Raw genomic sequence first — 17,271 nt, forward strand, 5'->3', positions numbered from 1 at the left:
AGAAAAACGCAGAGACATAAATTGTTGGGTTTTTTTTGTGAAGGCAGAATGTACACAGTTCTTGGCTCTTTTCCACTTGTGACAGTCCAGAGCTGCTCAATTGAGCTAAGCACTGGAGACTTCCTGCTCCAAGTTTACAGCCTTCAAAAATGACAGGCACTTTTAGAAGTCTGTATGAAAGAATAAATACCTGAAGTGTCTGAACCATAATGAAGATATTGTCCACTCCAATAGCCAGCACCAAGAAAGGAATTACTTCTATCACAATCAGTGTCAGTGGGATTCCAAAGTAGCTGAAAATGCCTATAGAACATGCTACTGAGCTCAGTACAATCAGGATGCCTGCAATGCCCAGAGAGATCTTCGAATCCACCTAAAAAAGTTGTACTAAACATCAGCCAAACAAGAATCATCCCACAGAATAATTATTGCAAAGGCAAAAGCCAAATTCTAACATTTAGTCTAGCAGAAAATTTTTCAGGGTCTTTTTGAAAATCCAGATATTTAAAAAAAAATATCAACCTTGAAGCTACAAGTCTTAAAGATGATGTTAACTGAACATCAAGTGAAAGATCTTAGCTGAGACTATGAAACACATGAATTGTCTAGTACAAGAACAATGCTCCCCCTAAATCCTGCCCAAGGAGGACTCAATGTTCTAATAAAAAATTGAACATCAGCATTCCACAAAAATAGTTAAGTCACTTGCAGCTATCAGCAAGCTCTAGCTTCACTCTTTACAGCAATGACAACTGTACACATACCAGCAGTCTTCTACAGCTCTGGATATGTCCCAAAGCTATCGATATGTACACGAACATCACAATATAGCTTATCACCACAACGCTAATATCACTGTTGCTTTCACGGTTGATCTCATCTTCAATACTCCGTTCAGCAGAAAATGATATCGTTAAGTTTGAATTATTGTAGTTCTTCAGAAAGTTAATAAATCTAAAAAACAAAACCAAAAGGTCGATCACACTTTAAAAGGATAAAACATCTTCCACTAGAAATACTTGAAACTCAGTTGGTGGCATATTTACACCATCTGTGTGGTACAAGAGTACACTGTGGCCAGACAGTAGTTTGAGGGGACCTTTCTCTGTTTTAAAAGAGAGGTGCTGGCTACACATACCTGGAACTCTAAGAGCTAAAAATACACTGCATTGAAATACTTTCCATGTTCTATCTAGCATTTGAGGACCAATAGCTACTTTGCATTAGCTATTTCAAACTCTAAGCACAATTTTCCTCAAAGCTAGACCTAGGAATACACACAGGAAAGATGACTGCATCTTGCTTACAGTACTGGAACAATTTATTATCCCTTGTTTCAGTTCCCCAATTTGGGAGGTGCTTGTGACACAGGCAGATGCTTGTCATACTTTTATTTTGTCCCAAACTTTCTAGTACAGTAGTTTTTATCTGAACTGACAACTAGAGCAGCTGGCTTGTGTAAGCCAGCTCTTCAAGGTGGTAAGGGGGATGAAAGCCTTAGATGTTCATCTGGATGACATTTTTAAAACTTAAAGGTAAAGAACTACAGCATCAGGCTCAACCTTTCCACCCATGGTTAATGGTCCAGTAAATTCAAGAGTCTACCAGTGCAATTCTAGCCACAATAAAATAAATCCTTTCTGAAGTTACTTATTGGCAAGTACTACTGGGCTAATGGTCATTAGGTGGACTAGAACCTATGCCTCAAAGCAAATTAAGTGTGCCAGACAAAGTGAGGCTCTTATGACCAGCAGTCTGTTTTTAACCAGTTTTGCTGCCTCTCAAAACATCCCTGTAGTTACACTGAAAAACCATCAGTATAGTGCAGGTGTTTTTGCTTATCAACATTTAAAAGCTGCTTCAAGTCATGCATGCATTTCAGAACACAGGAAGACTACTTACTCTTTTTCCCATGCCAAGGCTTTCATCAGCTTTTTTGAGTCATTGTAGTAGTTGTTGACAGGAAAAGTAATAACAAGAGCTGTAGCATTATTATAGTTATCATCTGTAGAATAAATAAAAAGTTTGGAATTAAAAAATGGAACTTACATTCTAGTATAAGATACAAGTAAGTTTAAAATTAGCATTGCCCAAAGCAATTCCAACCCTACAACTCCACTGAACACCACTGAGTTCTCAAATACACTGAAATGCTGAAATAAGAACCAAAAGCTGATAAGCACTACAATTTGTATTCCAGAGTAATTATTCATTGTTTAACATGTTCATTACACCACAATGTTACATTGTTGCACAGTTAGACTACTGTATAACCACTGAATATGATTTTCCATCTAATGAGAAATGTGACTTCCTAAACACTGTACCTCTTGCATACTTAGATTTTACTCAAAGCAAATACAAATCCCCTACAGTTTAATAAAGAACCGCTTGCCTTTAAACACTATTTTAGATATATTAAACACAAGTTTAATTAGATAAATTGCTTGAACAAAATCCTGGCTTAAGAGTAATTATGAAAGAATTTCCTTTGTGAACACTTTATTCTTAACTGCTTTGTCAGATCAGTGACAAAATATTCTAAGCCAAAGCAAAATATACATATGTCCCAGCATGTCAACCCGAGCTACTTCATGTCTTTATCTTTTACCAGGCCCAAAGCAGATCAAACATTTGTCCTGTTGACAAGTATGTTCTAATTACAGATTGCTTGCATTTTGCACTTCCAGAGTAGTCTGTCTCCAATCCCAGCACTGTTCTACTGAAAACTTACTTAAAACGCCCTTACTTACTGAAAGTTAACAAAACTCCAGTTTCTCTGGACTGCATTTAAACAGCTGTGTTAAATGAGAATGCACCTTTAGCACCAAGAACAGCACACAAGTATGTACTGTCAGACTTATACTGCAATACTGTTTTGCCACTCACCATCATATCCTCCTAACACCAGCCATGGAAATACAGGTCCACCAAATGTTCCTAAGCAGGGATCGTGAAGCAAGCTTGTGTCATTTAGTGATGCTGGAGCCCTAAAGAGATCACCAGCAACAACTGTTAGCTTCTGCTTGACAGCTGAGGCCCAGCACAGAACAGTAAAAAGCTGCTTTTTGTAACTGAAAATCAAGACAAACAAGACAAGACTGCTAGTAGTACACTGCCCTTGTGCTACATTTGCTTTGAATTTAAATACAGTTTTAAAGGTGTCTGTCTTACAGCCTTTAAGGCAAGGAGTACCTTCTAACCAACTGAACGATAAACTAAAGAGAAAGCTTAGAAACTGATCTTCTGTTCAGAACTCTTCAGAAACATTGAAAACATGTTTAAGATAAACCAGAGTCAGTACCCACACAAAAACAAGCTGAACTGGTAACTTGATTAAAAAACATGCAATTGTACTGCTCACCGAACACAGTATAAGAAGTGAGTGTGGTAATCAGCATAGACAAAGAACTCATCCCCAACAGTGTGATCCAGAACAGAATGGCTGTTCTGAAAGTAGTTCAGTACGCTCAAGATAGTGCAGTTGTTGTTGTAGGGAGCAAGAGGAGCCAGGCAAATGTCCTTCAGCATTACAGTCTCATTGTCATAAGAAGCAGTTATGTTGACAATAGCATCCTGCAAATCCAGTACCTTTAAAAAAAAAAACAAACCATAGTTTAAGAGCAGCACAAGAAAGCACTTCCCTTCAAGACAGGACTTAAGTGCACGCTATATTCTTGCAAGTTTCCAGAGACAGAGGCACATGTTGATAGAAGCACATTACAAGAACATTATTTCTGTGTTCATACTATGAACGGAGACTTGGCATGCAAGTGTCTGACATAAAGGTTTTCAGCAAAAAGCTTTTATAGTAAGGCAATGATTTTTAATATGAATATCCAGTGACTGTTTTGATGGATACATAACATTGCACGTGGAAGCCAACTCCATGTGGTTATACCTGTTAAGTATGCTTAGGTCTTTGCTCTTGGAAAGTCCCAGTTACCTGATGGAGAATATCTTTGGTAAGGGGAGGCCCAAAAGGTACATCTTCTCCTGATGGGTAAGGCGAGTAGGTGTCTGGGCGGCTCTTTGGTGCTTGAATAATAACTTGTTCAGTACGGAAGAAAGGTCCAAAGTGTGTGTCAAAGTATTCCTTCTCCTTGCGGGCTTGGCTGCTTGGGGCTGACCAGAGATCTACAGGATTTGTAGTTGCTTTAATATATACAAAGCCTGAGCAGCACATTGCAATGAAGACCACAGAGAAGAGGATAACTGGACGTGGATTTCTGACACAGAAAGCCCCCCATGACGTAAATGTCATCCTCAGGCCATTCTCAAACCTTTCACCAAGCCTTTCACCACAGGTAATGTCTCCTGAAAGAGCAAGAAAACAGTAAATATTTGAGAAGTCAGTTAAGTTGCATTTTCTTGGAGTTCACTACAAGAAAGATGAAATTTTATTCTGTTTGTAGGAAGCACCAGAAGCTATGTCTCAATTGACAGTCAGATCCTGGGACCAATCCCTGACTGAGGCCAAGGGGCAGAAAACAGCCCGTACCTGTGTTGCCCCTTGTAAGGTAAGCTTGGGTTTGACAGCAGCAGGTGTAGCAAATAAAGCTAAAATATATATAAGCAATAAAACAAGCTACCTCAGCCAGTACACAAGTTACAGTATAGTTCTTTCCTAGTATGCTTTAAATGCATATATGGATGAGTCAAAACATGATCGAACTGATTTTAGCATCATGTTGTCCTCCCTATACTCCTACAACAAAGCTCTCCAGAACTTCCTTGGAGATTAGCTAGATCAATGATGGGTGTACTCAGGGCTTTCAGCATCCAGTAAAATAGGGGTAAGTACTACTCTAAAAGAAGAGAAATGCTGGTCAAAAGGCTGAAGGCCCTCTCAGAATGGACTTATAGCCTAACAAAGCTAAAACCGCAGAGCCCATCCATAGGAAACTGATACACTTGAGTTTGTAATAAACCTGTTACTGTTATCCAAGACATACCATTGTCGCGGCGGGAATTCACGGAAAAGGCTACATTGCTGTCAATTGGGGTGTACTCTGAGACAAAGTGCCGCCTCCTGCAAGGCAAGAAGCTGTGTTATCCTGCTTGTCCAAAAAGGCATCTGTACTGTTTGTACAACAGTCTCCGGCTTTGTGATCTTTTGGAACACCATGTCAGCTATCTTAAGAAACTTTTTCAGCTTACATCAAGCACAGATTTTTTTATGCACATTTAGAAGATCACTAGCATTAGCAACACAGAGAATTTATTTAAATTGATCCTAAATTGATATCTGCAGGTGATCTTTTACATTAGAAATATGAACCAGGCATCTCAAACAAACCATTTTGTGATGCCCACTAGGGTAAGGCTGCTGAACATATCAAATTGTCATACCCACTATCCTTTTCCAAGCAGACTTAATTCTTACTATAGAGCAATTTCAGTTTGCTGATTATAACTGAACAACCATAGAATCAGAGTGGTTTAGGCTAGAAGCAAACCTTAAAGATCATCTAATTTCAACTCCCCTGCCATGAACAGGGACACCTTCACTAAATCAGTTTACTTAGAGCCCCATCAAGTCTGGCCTTGAACACCTCCAGAAACAGAGTGCACAACCTCTCTGGGCAGCCTCTTCCACTGATACAATACCCTTACAGTACCGAATTTGTTTTAAGATCTAACCCACATCTATTCTCCCCCCGCTTCAGACCATTGCCCCTTGTCCTGTCACTACATGCCCTTGTAAGAAGTCCCTCTCCAGCTGTCTTGTAGCCTCACTTTAGGTACTGGAATGTGCTGTAAGGAATCCGTAGAGCCTTTTCTTCTCCAGACTGAACAGCCCTAACTCTCAGCCTGTCTTCATAGGAGAGGTGCTCCAGCCATGTGATCAAGGGTGATATGCTACAATTACTGAAAGTTCAGCTTTCATTTAGTTTTTTTTTTCAAAATAGGAGACTAGGAAAAAGTATTCATGACTTAATTTGCAATAGGGCAGTGACTGTTTTGTTATGAATGTGTGTTTTCCCAGTATTTTCTGCATACTGAGTTATGAAAGTTGAAGAATAGTGTCTGTGATTCTGTAGCAAGGAATGTTATGACACATGTGCATCAACTAAACCAATTTCTGTAATCACTTTCTACCAGGTAGTTTTAGCTGTTAGAACATTTTTTGTAAGTATATGTGGTATCTGCTACAGAATGCGACTTTTAGCTGGCTGAAGTAGTCAAAGACATAAGTATCCGACCAGGGCAAAGAAGTTCTCAGGGATAAACAATTGACTTGCAGAGCTCAGCGTTTTGAATGCTTTACCTGTAACACCAGACTCCAAAAACTAGTGCAAAAAATATGAGTAGAAATCCCATGTATGAGAGCCACATGATGACATACACAGCATCCAAACCAAACAATAGCCAAGGAGGAGGCAATGGAGGGGGTTGAGGTTTTGGACCACAGACAATTGAACAGTCCTGACAGCTGCATGGTCCTGTTGAATCATCCATGGACTCATTACAGCCTTTGGTAGCGTTATTCATAGGGTTCATTCCATGGACAGGAACATCTATGACAAATCACAAGTTGCAGAGACAGTTTACTACCAGGAAAAATTCAGACCTTCCCAGTTATGTGAGTTAACCCTTTATATGAAAGTCCACAGCCCCTGTGTAGAGCAGCATTTCTTGGTCTTACAGATGAAGAATCCACTGCCTTTTCCACAGTAGGTACCAGCTATTTACAGTTGTCTAATAATTAAATGACTGGTCATGTCTATAACACTTCGGTCTGTAAAAATAACAAGCACATACTTCTATCATCTCAGCAATGATTTGTCATCCCTCTTATCTATTCAGATTGTGAAATGTGTAACAATTTCCTGTTAATGAAATACTCAAGGATGAGGGTACTGCCCATTTCCCAAGGAATACAAGTAGCCAGTTACCTAGGCTCAGTCTATCATAGAGTTCTAGAGATTTCTACAGTAACAAGCTGTATAGAAAAAAGCCCAAGCATAAAAAAAAAAAAAAAAAAAAAAGTTAATCTCACATTGCTTTGAAAGTCTCTGACTGCAGACTTTCACTGCTGGGCAGCTGTTTAAAGATCAATGCTCTAGCCATAGCACCCAGCCTTTGACAGGAGTTTCAAAGGCAAGGACTACTCAGTTTCTTACCTGAAAAGATTGGAATTATGCTGAAAGGAGTTTGTCCATTGTCTTTACTAAACATGTACTCAATCCAGTTGGTTGCATTGCAGTCCTTGACATCCTTCCCACACAGCAACCCCAGTGCTTTAACATTGCTTGATGGAGCCTCTACATCTTTGCAGGCATTGTACATTGCTGGGAAGAGTCATTAAACCAATGTTATAATTTGAGTAAGCATTCCAAGTATTTCCAATATTACAGACTCCCCAAGTTCCAGGAACATACTTACAGTTTTCAAGTAGAAACATCTTAGGATAGTGAACTAATGCTTTCACTTGTATTTATAGCATTCAAGGTTGCAAGGCTTTGTTACAGCTCCCTTGCTCTGAGAAAGCCACTCAAATCTGCATTATGCTAGAACCTACTTTTCTCCTTGGCAGGAAACATTACCTACTATTATTTTCAGGGAAAGCTATGAAAAGCATTTAAGGTACTTTCAACTTGTGGGCCGTATATGACTTTCAAGTGTCTCAATTTTATTAAAGTTCACTGCAAAAAGCATGAAAAGATGGAATGAATTAATTTAATCTTGCTACAAAATCCAAATACAACCCCAATGTATTGTTCTCTAAAAACATCTGATTCTGACAAAGGACTAGACAGTCCATTTCAAGACTGAGTACCTCTTAGAGAACCATTGTAGTACACTGTGTACAAACTTTACTATCATGCTTGCCAGACTGTTTTAGTATCAGGTAGACTTTGGACATTCAATATGTGGCAATAACTTTATTTTTCTGAAGTTATAGTCACCAGGGTTATCAGCTATAAACCATTTGTATAGATGTTTATCCTCAGCTGAACCTTTAAAACTTTTAACCATGTCAGTGTAATGTCCCCTGCCCAGGCAGAAGCGAAGTGTTCCATGAGTTTTAAGGGGGACCTACTGTTACCTATGTGATGATTCAAACTTCAAAAAGACAGTCAAAGAGATGTTTCCCCCTCCAAATTCTTTCTGAAAAAGCACTGGTCTTGTTACCTGGACAAAAACCACGGTAAATTAACAAACTGTTTACTCACCATTTGCAAATCGATCTCCAATGAAGTACTGCAGCTCTGTAATGCTACTTTTGTTCTCTTTTAAAATGGGATCATAGTAAGGTATGGTGCTTGTAACATTCAAAAAGTCAGACTGATTTGGACTACAAGTCAGTTCACAGAAGAGGTTTATCAAGTTGTAAAAACACGATGGACATCTGGAAGGAAAGCCAATGAACAGCAATTAGATTAAGAGGTAAAGGTGCTATGTAGGTCAAGTCAGATATGCCTTGCAAATATAAACATTCTGCTCAGAGCAACAGAACAAAGTATTTAAATTCTGTAAGACTTTAATCAGCAATATGACAACTGCTGTTGATGCTACAGATGAACAATTTTAAGCACCATAAATCACTAATAAAATTACCTGCCTCAAATAGCAGATTCAAACAATTTTACTAGAATTTGAAGAAAAACTTAACTGTTGATAGCAGGAAGACTTCTTCAAGTCTTAGTTAGAACAAGACCAAATGCTACTTGGTTGCCCTCTTCTGAAGGTTTCATTAGATAAAGTAGCTTGAGACAAGCTAAGGGAAAGTTTATTCTACCAGCTAAATCAATCCAGACTTATACATGTTTCATGACATTACAGCCTGCTGCTATGGATGAGAAAGTCACTCCAGCAGCTTGCTCCAATAATCCTTTAAATGAAATTACCACTTTTTTCTACAGTCTACTTGAAGACAAGTGCTTTGTTATTCTGTTACAAAATTAGTTGCTTTGCCATTCGTTAGCATACCTGGAGAGAAACTGCAGAGGCAGCTGCAAGTTATTTTTCAAAGTCTGAAGCTGATGAACATCGCAGCAAGTGCTAACATTGCCAAAGAATAAACCTGGACAGAGTTCCTTAAAAAAAAAACCAAAAAACAAACAACATTGAGATCAAGAGGAAAGGAAGAAAAAGCATGTTTAAGACTTCAGAACTCATTAATATCATGGGCTCTGTGTCAGCATATTTCAGAACACAGTAGCTGTTGCTGTGGGAGACACATAGGAGAAAAGCAGTCCAGCAAACAAGATTTTTGTTTAAAGACTAGAGAGAAGAATCACTTTTTTCACTTCTTTTATTCAAGGCAGCACTTCCTTTTGAAAACTCCTTCAGATGAACTTTAGTCACCAGAGTCTATATATAGAATGATAATGGCATTTGAGAGCCTATTGGAAAGAAGACAACACATGTTTATCCAAGTTGAAAGTATTCCTGCAGCTTATCCTCTAGTACTCCTTCTGGATAGTATCAGATTTTAAAGTCTCAGAAGGTAAGCCACTAACCATAAAACCACTGATTACCTGGAAGAGCTGCTTCATGTTCAGTGTGTAGAAGAGACAAATGCATTTAACACAAGTGTATCCAATAGTAAGATATGAGAACTGTACATTAAGTCTTCAGAAACAACACACAACAGCAGTTAACTCACCTACATATTTAATGAAGTCATTCCTGTCACCAGTCTAACCATTGTTTAACTCTGTAGTTATTTAACTCTTTAAAGCTTTGAACTAACAGATGCCAGAAGGCAAATCTGGCAATATGCTGTGTTGTGCATGAAATATATAAATTCTATTTTGACTGTGGTTTCATTCACTTTGGCAGCTGAAGCCCAAGTAAGGAAATACAGTCTCACACTAGGCACAGCTAATTTTGTCCAAATTTGCTCCATTTGAACAAGTATCAGTTAGCACCTTCCTTTATCAGGAATGATCATCTGAAGGAAAATAGTTTAGTCTTGTCCTTTAGAGATCAGAAGGGCATAACTGTGGAACACATATTTTGGGAGAGTCTTCAAAAAAGCAATTTGCGTAAAGAGTAGTCAAACCAGTGAGGGAAATATGCAAGGAAGTGAACAAACCCTATATTTAAGATTTAAGGTTTTGTCTGTGACAGCCGCTAAACACATTTTGGAGACTTCTCCTACCTCTGAAAAGAAACTGAGGTAAATTACCTTAACCCAGTTGGACCTGAGAAATCAGAGACAATCTGTCTACTTTCTCATCAGGTTAGGATGAGAGGTCATAGCACAGGTCCAAAAGAACCCAATACAGAATTCTACTGTTGAAGAATTATTTTTTAGCAGCAAACTTACAAGAGAAGCTCACCTGGATTAAGTCATAGCCATCTTCTGGTAGTGCTATTGGTGGCCCATCATAAGCACAGTTGTACCTCTTGTCTCCAGAAGCAACTCCACATTCTCCATACCAGACACACATTTGTGGAAGTACCTAATCAACAAAATAAGTGTTTAACTGCAAGGACTAGTTGCCAAATATCTCAGCTGTTGTAGAATTTATGTGCTATTACTCCAAAAGCCACTTGCAGTCCAGATTAGATAACTTTCTGCTAATTAAAACATCAGTGTGTACTACATAAAACACCCATTAACAAAAGCAGGTGTTTTGGACATGGTGCACATCACCAGGGATCTTCAGCTTAGCTCTCCACCTTCCCTTGATCATTACAGAAACAGGAGGTGCACTGCTTATAGTTAAGATCAAGTATAAGAAGAAGAACCTAAATCTTATATAGTATAGAAGAACCTACATATACTATAGAAGAACCTAAATCAATACCTGAAAAACATCTTCACGTACAAGGCAATTTAGAAAATAATTTGTTCATGCAAGACAACAAAATAATGGGTGGGTTAAACTGTCACATTAGAGCATGAGTCCGTGCACATGGAGATAAACTCACGGCTTATGTGCAATTTCACTTCCTACTGACACCTTCTGATCCTTCCTGAAAACTTATTACAGTGACAGATTGAGGAAATAGCAGCACAGAGAGGATTCGGAAACAGAACTTCATACCTCTGTATTTGCCATACATATATTGTCACAAACTTAAAGGATGCCCTCCATCACCACTTTCAAGCTTAAGCATGGAACATTTAAATGGGATTACAGTGCTAAGAAAAAAGCCTAATTTTAAAGATGTTTTAATTTAAGGGACTATTGAAAATCCAGAAATGTGCATAAAAGAAATTGAAAAAAGGCAGTGGCACCTTGAAAGCCTTTTATTTTTGTTCAGTGGTACTGACACTGAAACATCTGAGATATTAAGCCAAAATATTTATTCTGAAAATTAAAACATTTAATGCAATAACAAGTTATTTACAGCAAAAGCTTTAATATAGCTCCAAAGTTTCGTACCACCTGGGCTGCAAGCAGACTGCACAAACATTTACTACACTTCTGCCATCTCTGATCAGGAGTTTGCTTAGTACAGTTTGAGAGATAACTGACCTATTTTGATCTTCTGAACAACCTTGACTTAGCATTTAGAGACACCATATGTTGTTGCTGCAAGGGCAGACTGCTGTGCTTTGTGCTTGACCATGTATTGTTTACCAACCAGAGAGGCCCCTGAAAGGCTGTCCTGACAATACCTGAGAGCTACCCAGAAACACAGTGCCTCCATAACATCCATTTTTGTGCTGAACAACACTGACAGTTCTTCAAAAAGTACATCAGTAGCTGGTAGTTTATCAGGGACAATAACCATCACTAATTTACTCAACCCAAGACTTGTTTCCTCCTTCCCCTAACCAGGCAACATAGGCCAATTCAAAGTTACTCACTGCAAGCCAGGTCTAAAAGTCAGTCTCAGTGCCACTCATCTAGATCACCATTTCATTTGTCTATTCTAGTACATCTTCTAGTTAAACCCACAACCAGCTGTTAAGTATTACCATGTTCTATGATACAAGCTGGATAACGTCCCTTAAGATTGCACTTACAAACACCAGCATAACCCAAAAAGTCAAACTTCCATAACTTGTGGGCTATTTCTCAAAACCACATTGTAAATTTGTTCATGTGTCAAGGTAATCTAAGAAGTTAATACTAAATTGATGCAAATTTAGAAGTCATCATCTTCTACTCTGCGTCCTCATACCTATATGCCCCAGCTTTAACAGCAAACAATCTACTAGCAGTGAAAATAGTTCTGCTGTTTATACCAGCATCAGAAATTAATTGTCTCTTCAAGAAGAAACACAGATTCACTACTACTCTTGCAAAAGGGCAAGGAATTCGGAGCTACTTTGCAATGCCCGTGAGAAAAGGATTAATTATTTCTTCAGTATCAGGCTGGTTTCTGTATTTAGTCTAGAATGGTTTGTAATCATCCTTTCTAAAAAACACTTTCTGTGTTTCATTACATCTTGTTATCTAACATTTCTTATTTTTTAAAACACACAAATTCATCAACCCACTCTTTACAGAAAGACTTAGTTTCTTCCAGAGTGGAATGTGTGGGAAAACTGGTAATGCAGTTAACAGTTACAAAAAACTTATCAGGGCACCTCTTGCATGGAAAAGCTTGAGTAAATTTCAGCTACTGTGTCAGTCTGACTGATAGTTCAATTGTTTTAAAAACATTATCTGTGTTCCAAGGCAGCGATTCCTTGGTTAGAGCTACATGGATACAAAACAAAATACAATCTGTCTTATGTTTATAAATTTACCTACAAGGCTTTCTGTCATCATTTTCAGGGCAGAACATAAAACAACTTACTTGCACATGACAGTAATGTACCAAAAGGTATCCAGCTAAACACAAAAGAAAAATAAAGCAAGACAAAGTTCGGCCTAGTATTAGTTTACATTTGAATTTGGATAAAGAATTTCAAATCACATTCCTGAAGTTCCACAGCAATAAAACATACAATGGAAAAAAAAAAAATGTTTGCCACTCAAACTTTCAGCCTGTTTAAGAAAAGCTGAACAGATCAGCTGCTTTAAACTATTAGAAGAGCACTTGGGCCTAGAACTGCAAGTCTGAATTCTCTGTTTCATTATTAACACCAAGAAGGCAGTTCCAGAAACAGCTTAAGATTTTACATTTATGCCATTACCTAGTAGGGTTTCACTAATAAAAGCATAAGTTTGTTCCCTGAACCAGTAAGCTTTGGGGATGCTTGATTTACAGCGGTTGAACCAAGTCAATAAGCCTAAAAACCACCAAATCGTTATGCATCAACAGCCTAAATTGAACAGCACAGCTCTTGAACATTAACAAGTTAATAGCCTGCTTACCATTGAGTCAGCCCCAAAATACAGGAGAGGACTGGTCTCCTATGGCCGAGGCAGCATTCAGGAATACAAGTAACTATGTAACTACTTCACTACCACAGATAAGATAGAGCTGACAGTTCTTCCCTCTGAAAACCCTCTAGTAAAAACTAGATTAAGTTAGAGACTCAGACAAGCACTTTGCTTTTTCCATTCTTTCAGAAGAATGCTCCTGTGAGGGAAGGGTGAGATAGGGATGACTAAGTGTGGTTGTAAATAAGTCATAGTTAACAAAGCTGCTGCTTGCAGAGTCAGACTTTTAGGTCAGATAATTGTTCACCTGGGTATTAAGTTTCTTAAGTGGGCGAAAGCCTAGCCCCAAAAGTAACAGCAAAATTCTATGTTGAACCCATCTGCCTTCTAAACAAGGCAAAATACTTAAAAATATTCCATAAGTAACACAGGGCTAGTTCATGGTTTTGGCTTTTTTCTGTATGTTTTCCTGTTAAGATCATATTAAAATGGGACTTTCCTAAGTATTTCATAAAGCAACATCAACATAACCCTAGATAAAGGCTGTTCCTTCCTGCCTCTAGCATATCTTAGAAACCACTTGTCAGTACACTAACACCAACCCTCAGAGTTCAGAAAACCACATTCCTATTTCTGGCAGGCTTAGTCTATTTGAAGAGAAATTTCACCTCAGGCCAAGGCTCTAGGAGCCATTATAAAGAACTTGCACATGAACGAGTATGAGCATTCTACAAAAGTTCTGTTAAGAGTTTTCTGGTTCCCAAGCATTATCATTCATTTGTAATAGAACTAGTATTCCACAACAGATCATAAACACATTTCATTCAGCCCATGTTCCTTCAACTGCAGGTTGAAACAAACCAATAAATTTTGATACTTCCAGCAGCATTCACCACTATCAATGAATACATAGCTGTTAAGGAGACAAAGAACAATGATGATGCTGTACACAGAAACAGCAACTGTTTGTGGTCTTACAAATACCAGATGACAAGTGAACACTGTTTGATTCTTCAAACTAGGATTACTAATACATGGAAAAGGCAAGAGCATCAGATACAGCTGTTTCCCTTTCCTTCATCTAGGATGATGCATCTGGGATCTTGCAGGGCAAAAAGATCAATCCAGGAAAGAGCACACTCTTCCCCTGCACCCCCTTAATATCTGCTATTGCCAACTAGGTTGAGAGTTCTAAGGAAATATCACTATACCACCTTTAATAAATGGGTGGTGTATGGTATATGGGTGAAGACTGGTTTATGGAAACAGGTGACCAGATCAAACTCAGATTTGCCCCAGAAGGTGCATATTTACTCACAACCCTTCCTGTGGGGAAAAGAGGTGCATGGACTAAAGGAAACTTTACAGGTTTAATTCTTATTCTTTGTCTCTTTCAGTAACTTGTTCAGAGCCATGCCTTATCTGCCAAGCTCCTCCTGTTCCTTTGCTCACCAGCCTGTTTCCTTTCAGATGGAAAAATCATTACTACTCCTGGTCAGGCAAAGCAAGCCACAGTTCTGGAGTTATCCAAGTGCATTTCAGATGCCACAGTAAAGTCAAAGTCAAGTAGGAAGAGAAAGCTGCAATAACAGTAATAATTCAGTATCTGTGGGGACAAGCTGATGTTACTTGCAAGGATGCATACATGATCAGGAAGTGCAGGGCCCCCAGCTAGCACCTGTCTGCAACTAAGTCCATCTGCACCAAAACAGCTCTGATGTCCTGCAGGTTAATAATAATAATACTTCACAACACCTGGATTGTTTTGGCTAGGTAGGTACTACTCAGTTCTGCCAGTCACTCCCTTCAGTCATCTCTCCCCTTCTAAGGCAGCTTCCTCACCTTCCATCCAGAAAGGCTGAACAAGTCACTCCTGATTTTCCAGGAAGTAATTTAGATGTAGTGGTTACTGTCTTGTTCTGGAGCTACACCACCATCCCCGACAAGGTAACACCACACTGCAGCCACTTGGCAGAGCAGCACTTGTCATTAACACATTCCCATGGGATTTCAGAAAATCAAATACAGCTTGGGGTCCTAGCTGCTGTACCTAACCTTGATTAGCCAGTGATTTAACAGCTTGTGTTTTAGTACAATTATACAAAGATCAATTGCAATAGTGGCCATTAAGCACACAAATACCATCTAGTGCATTAGGACGTTCATAAGAAAATAAAACAGTAATGGATAGCTGGCAGAAATCTTGTACCATGTACTGTTCAGAGTGAAAGATGCAGGCTGAACACTTCAAGTTCATTGTGTACGCATATGTAGTGGAAAGACTGTGAGCTGAATTGCCACTCCAGTCCACAGACTGATTTGAAACAGAAAAAAAACATGACATATGGCACTTTGGATTACAAACATCACAACTGAAAGCACAAAACCATTATACCAGCAGTACACTTGAGGGAGAGAACAGTTTACCTTTACAATGCTTCTCTTCAGCAAGCATCTAACACTATATAGGCTCAGTCTAACTGAAGGACCAGTTTCTCTTTGAAAGATATCAAGAGTCCTCTTTGTGAAGTGTCAGGCTGTAAAGAAGAGTTAATGGCTAAAATCCCCAATAAAAACACATTCTGCCTTCTCACAGTACACAACCGAGACCTGCATGGTTAGAGTAATTTTGCAATGTTTACTTCGAGGGACCACAAAGCCTCTGCAAGGATTCCCCTAAATATTTGGGGAACTTGTTTCGAGTTCCTGTAGGTCAGTATCCTCCTGATAAGGAAAGCATTCTGTCATTTCTTTACCAGCCTAGGACACACCTCATGGCTCCAAGATGCTATCTCCCTCCAAAAAATATTACATAAAGGTGCATTGGTTAGCTGTGAAGTACCATTAGTTACTCATCTGAAGATCACGAGTCACTACTAGCAATCTCCTTCTCCAGTGGTAATAGAAGAGTGAATTCCTCATTTTATGTTCAAGCTCTTAAAAAGGTTTTTTCGAAGAGGATATGAGAACAGTACATACACAAGATGACAAACTGCTATGTTTTAAAAGAGCTAATCATGAAACTTGACCTAGAAAGTATGTTTTGAACGTAGGTAGAGAGGGAAAGAAAGCCAATCACTAAGGCTTACAAGACACTCCTTGTTTCTCAAGAGGAATGTGGAGTATCTTGCTCCTAGCTTGCACTACAGCATAACAAAACATGAATGAGTGAATGCTTTATCATATTTTTTCATAAAGCTCCCAAGAAGTCAAACATACTCTAGTCCTCGATTTTAAGGAAATATGTAGTCTTACTACCGGCACATGAAAAAACAGCAGCTCTCACTCCGTACAGATCATTACTTCCAAGAAGTCGTCACCTAGCCTAAGTTACACCCCAAGCAAAGCGAGCCAGACACCAACGACATCTGCAAGCCTCTGCCAAGCATGTGACTGCGTGGCCACTCACATGCACTGGGCATTGCATAACCAGAGCACGCCACGGGAACGCGGCATCCCGGGGGCTGCCGCTGCCGGGTGCGACCGCAGGGGACGGGGTAGAGGGGGAGGGCACAGACTGAAGTTCGCGGGTGCTTCCCGGCGGGCCTGATGCGCCACCGGCTGACAGCCTCGTCCTGACGAAGACCATGGGCACGGGAGAAGGGGGATGAGCCCCACCGGGGACGAGGAGGGGACACCTCGGTACCTCGCTTCAGCTTCGCGCCGCCCCGAGCCCAGGGGCCTAAGCCGGGACACCGCCGCCCTTACCCAGCCCCGCCGCCTGGGACACCCGGTCGCGGGATGCGCAGGGGAGACCGCGGCTCCCCCCGCCCCAGGCAACACCCGCGGGATCCCGCTGCCCACCCGCCGCTCCCTCTATTTCCCACCGCGCCGGGAGGCCCGGCATTCCCTACCCCACGGACTCACCCGCACGGGCGACAGAAGCAGCAGGAGGACGAGGAACCCGAGGCCGCTTCGCCCGGGGCTGCCTTGAGGGGTCCCCATGGCGGCGCGGGCTGGAGCGCGGATGACCGGCAGGCGCTGTGGGCAGCAGCACGGAGCAGCACCGGATGGAAAGAGGCGGAGG

General features: G+C 40.0%; 1 protein-coding gene across 1 annotated transcript in view; it reads right to left on the bottom strand.

The window, feature by feature from the left end:
- NPC1 (NPC intracellular cholesterol transporter 1) overlaps positions 1 to 17,271 on the bottom strand; it is a 26,715-nt gene extending 9,444 nt beyond the window's left edge. Inside the window, exons 1-13 of the mRNA XM_053992304.1 lie at positions 17,112 to 17,271; positions 10,296 to 10,418; positions 8,938 to 9,044; positions 8,181 to 8,356; positions 7,128 to 7,295; positions 6,272 to 6,521; positions 4,956 to 5,032; positions 3,947 to 4,317; positions 3,365 to 3,591; positions 2,890 to 2,990; positions 1,903 to 2,005; positions 765 to 954; positions 191 to 373 (exon numbers count right to left, since the gene is read on the bottom strand). Of these exons, the coding sequence (XP_053848279.1) occupies positions 191 to 373; positions 765 to 954; positions 1,903 to 2,005; positions 2,890 to 2,990; positions 3,365 to 3,591; positions 3,947 to 4,317; positions 4,956 to 5,032; positions 6,272 to 6,521; positions 7,128 to 7,295; positions 8,181 to 8,356; positions 8,938 to 9,044; positions 10,296 to 10,418; positions 17,112 to 17,189 (2,154 nt within the window). The 5' untranslated portion in view covers positions 17,190 to 17,271. The remainder of the gene's footprint in view (positions 1 to 190; positions 374 to 764; positions 955 to 1,902; positions 2,006 to 2,889; positions 2,991 to 3,364; positions 3,592 to 3,946; positions 4,318 to 4,955; positions 5,033 to 6,271; positions 6,522 to 7,127; positions 7,296 to 8,180; positions 8,357 to 8,937; positions 9,045 to 10,295; positions 10,419 to 17,111) is intronic.

The sequence above is a fragment of the Vidua macroura genome, chromosome 1 (assembly GCF_024509145.1).
Source record: "Vidua macroura isolate BioBank_ID:100142 chromosome 1, ASM2450914v1, whole genome shotgun sequence".
NCBI lineage: Eukaryota > Metazoa > Chordata > Aves > Passeriformes > Viduidae > Vidua > Vidua macroura.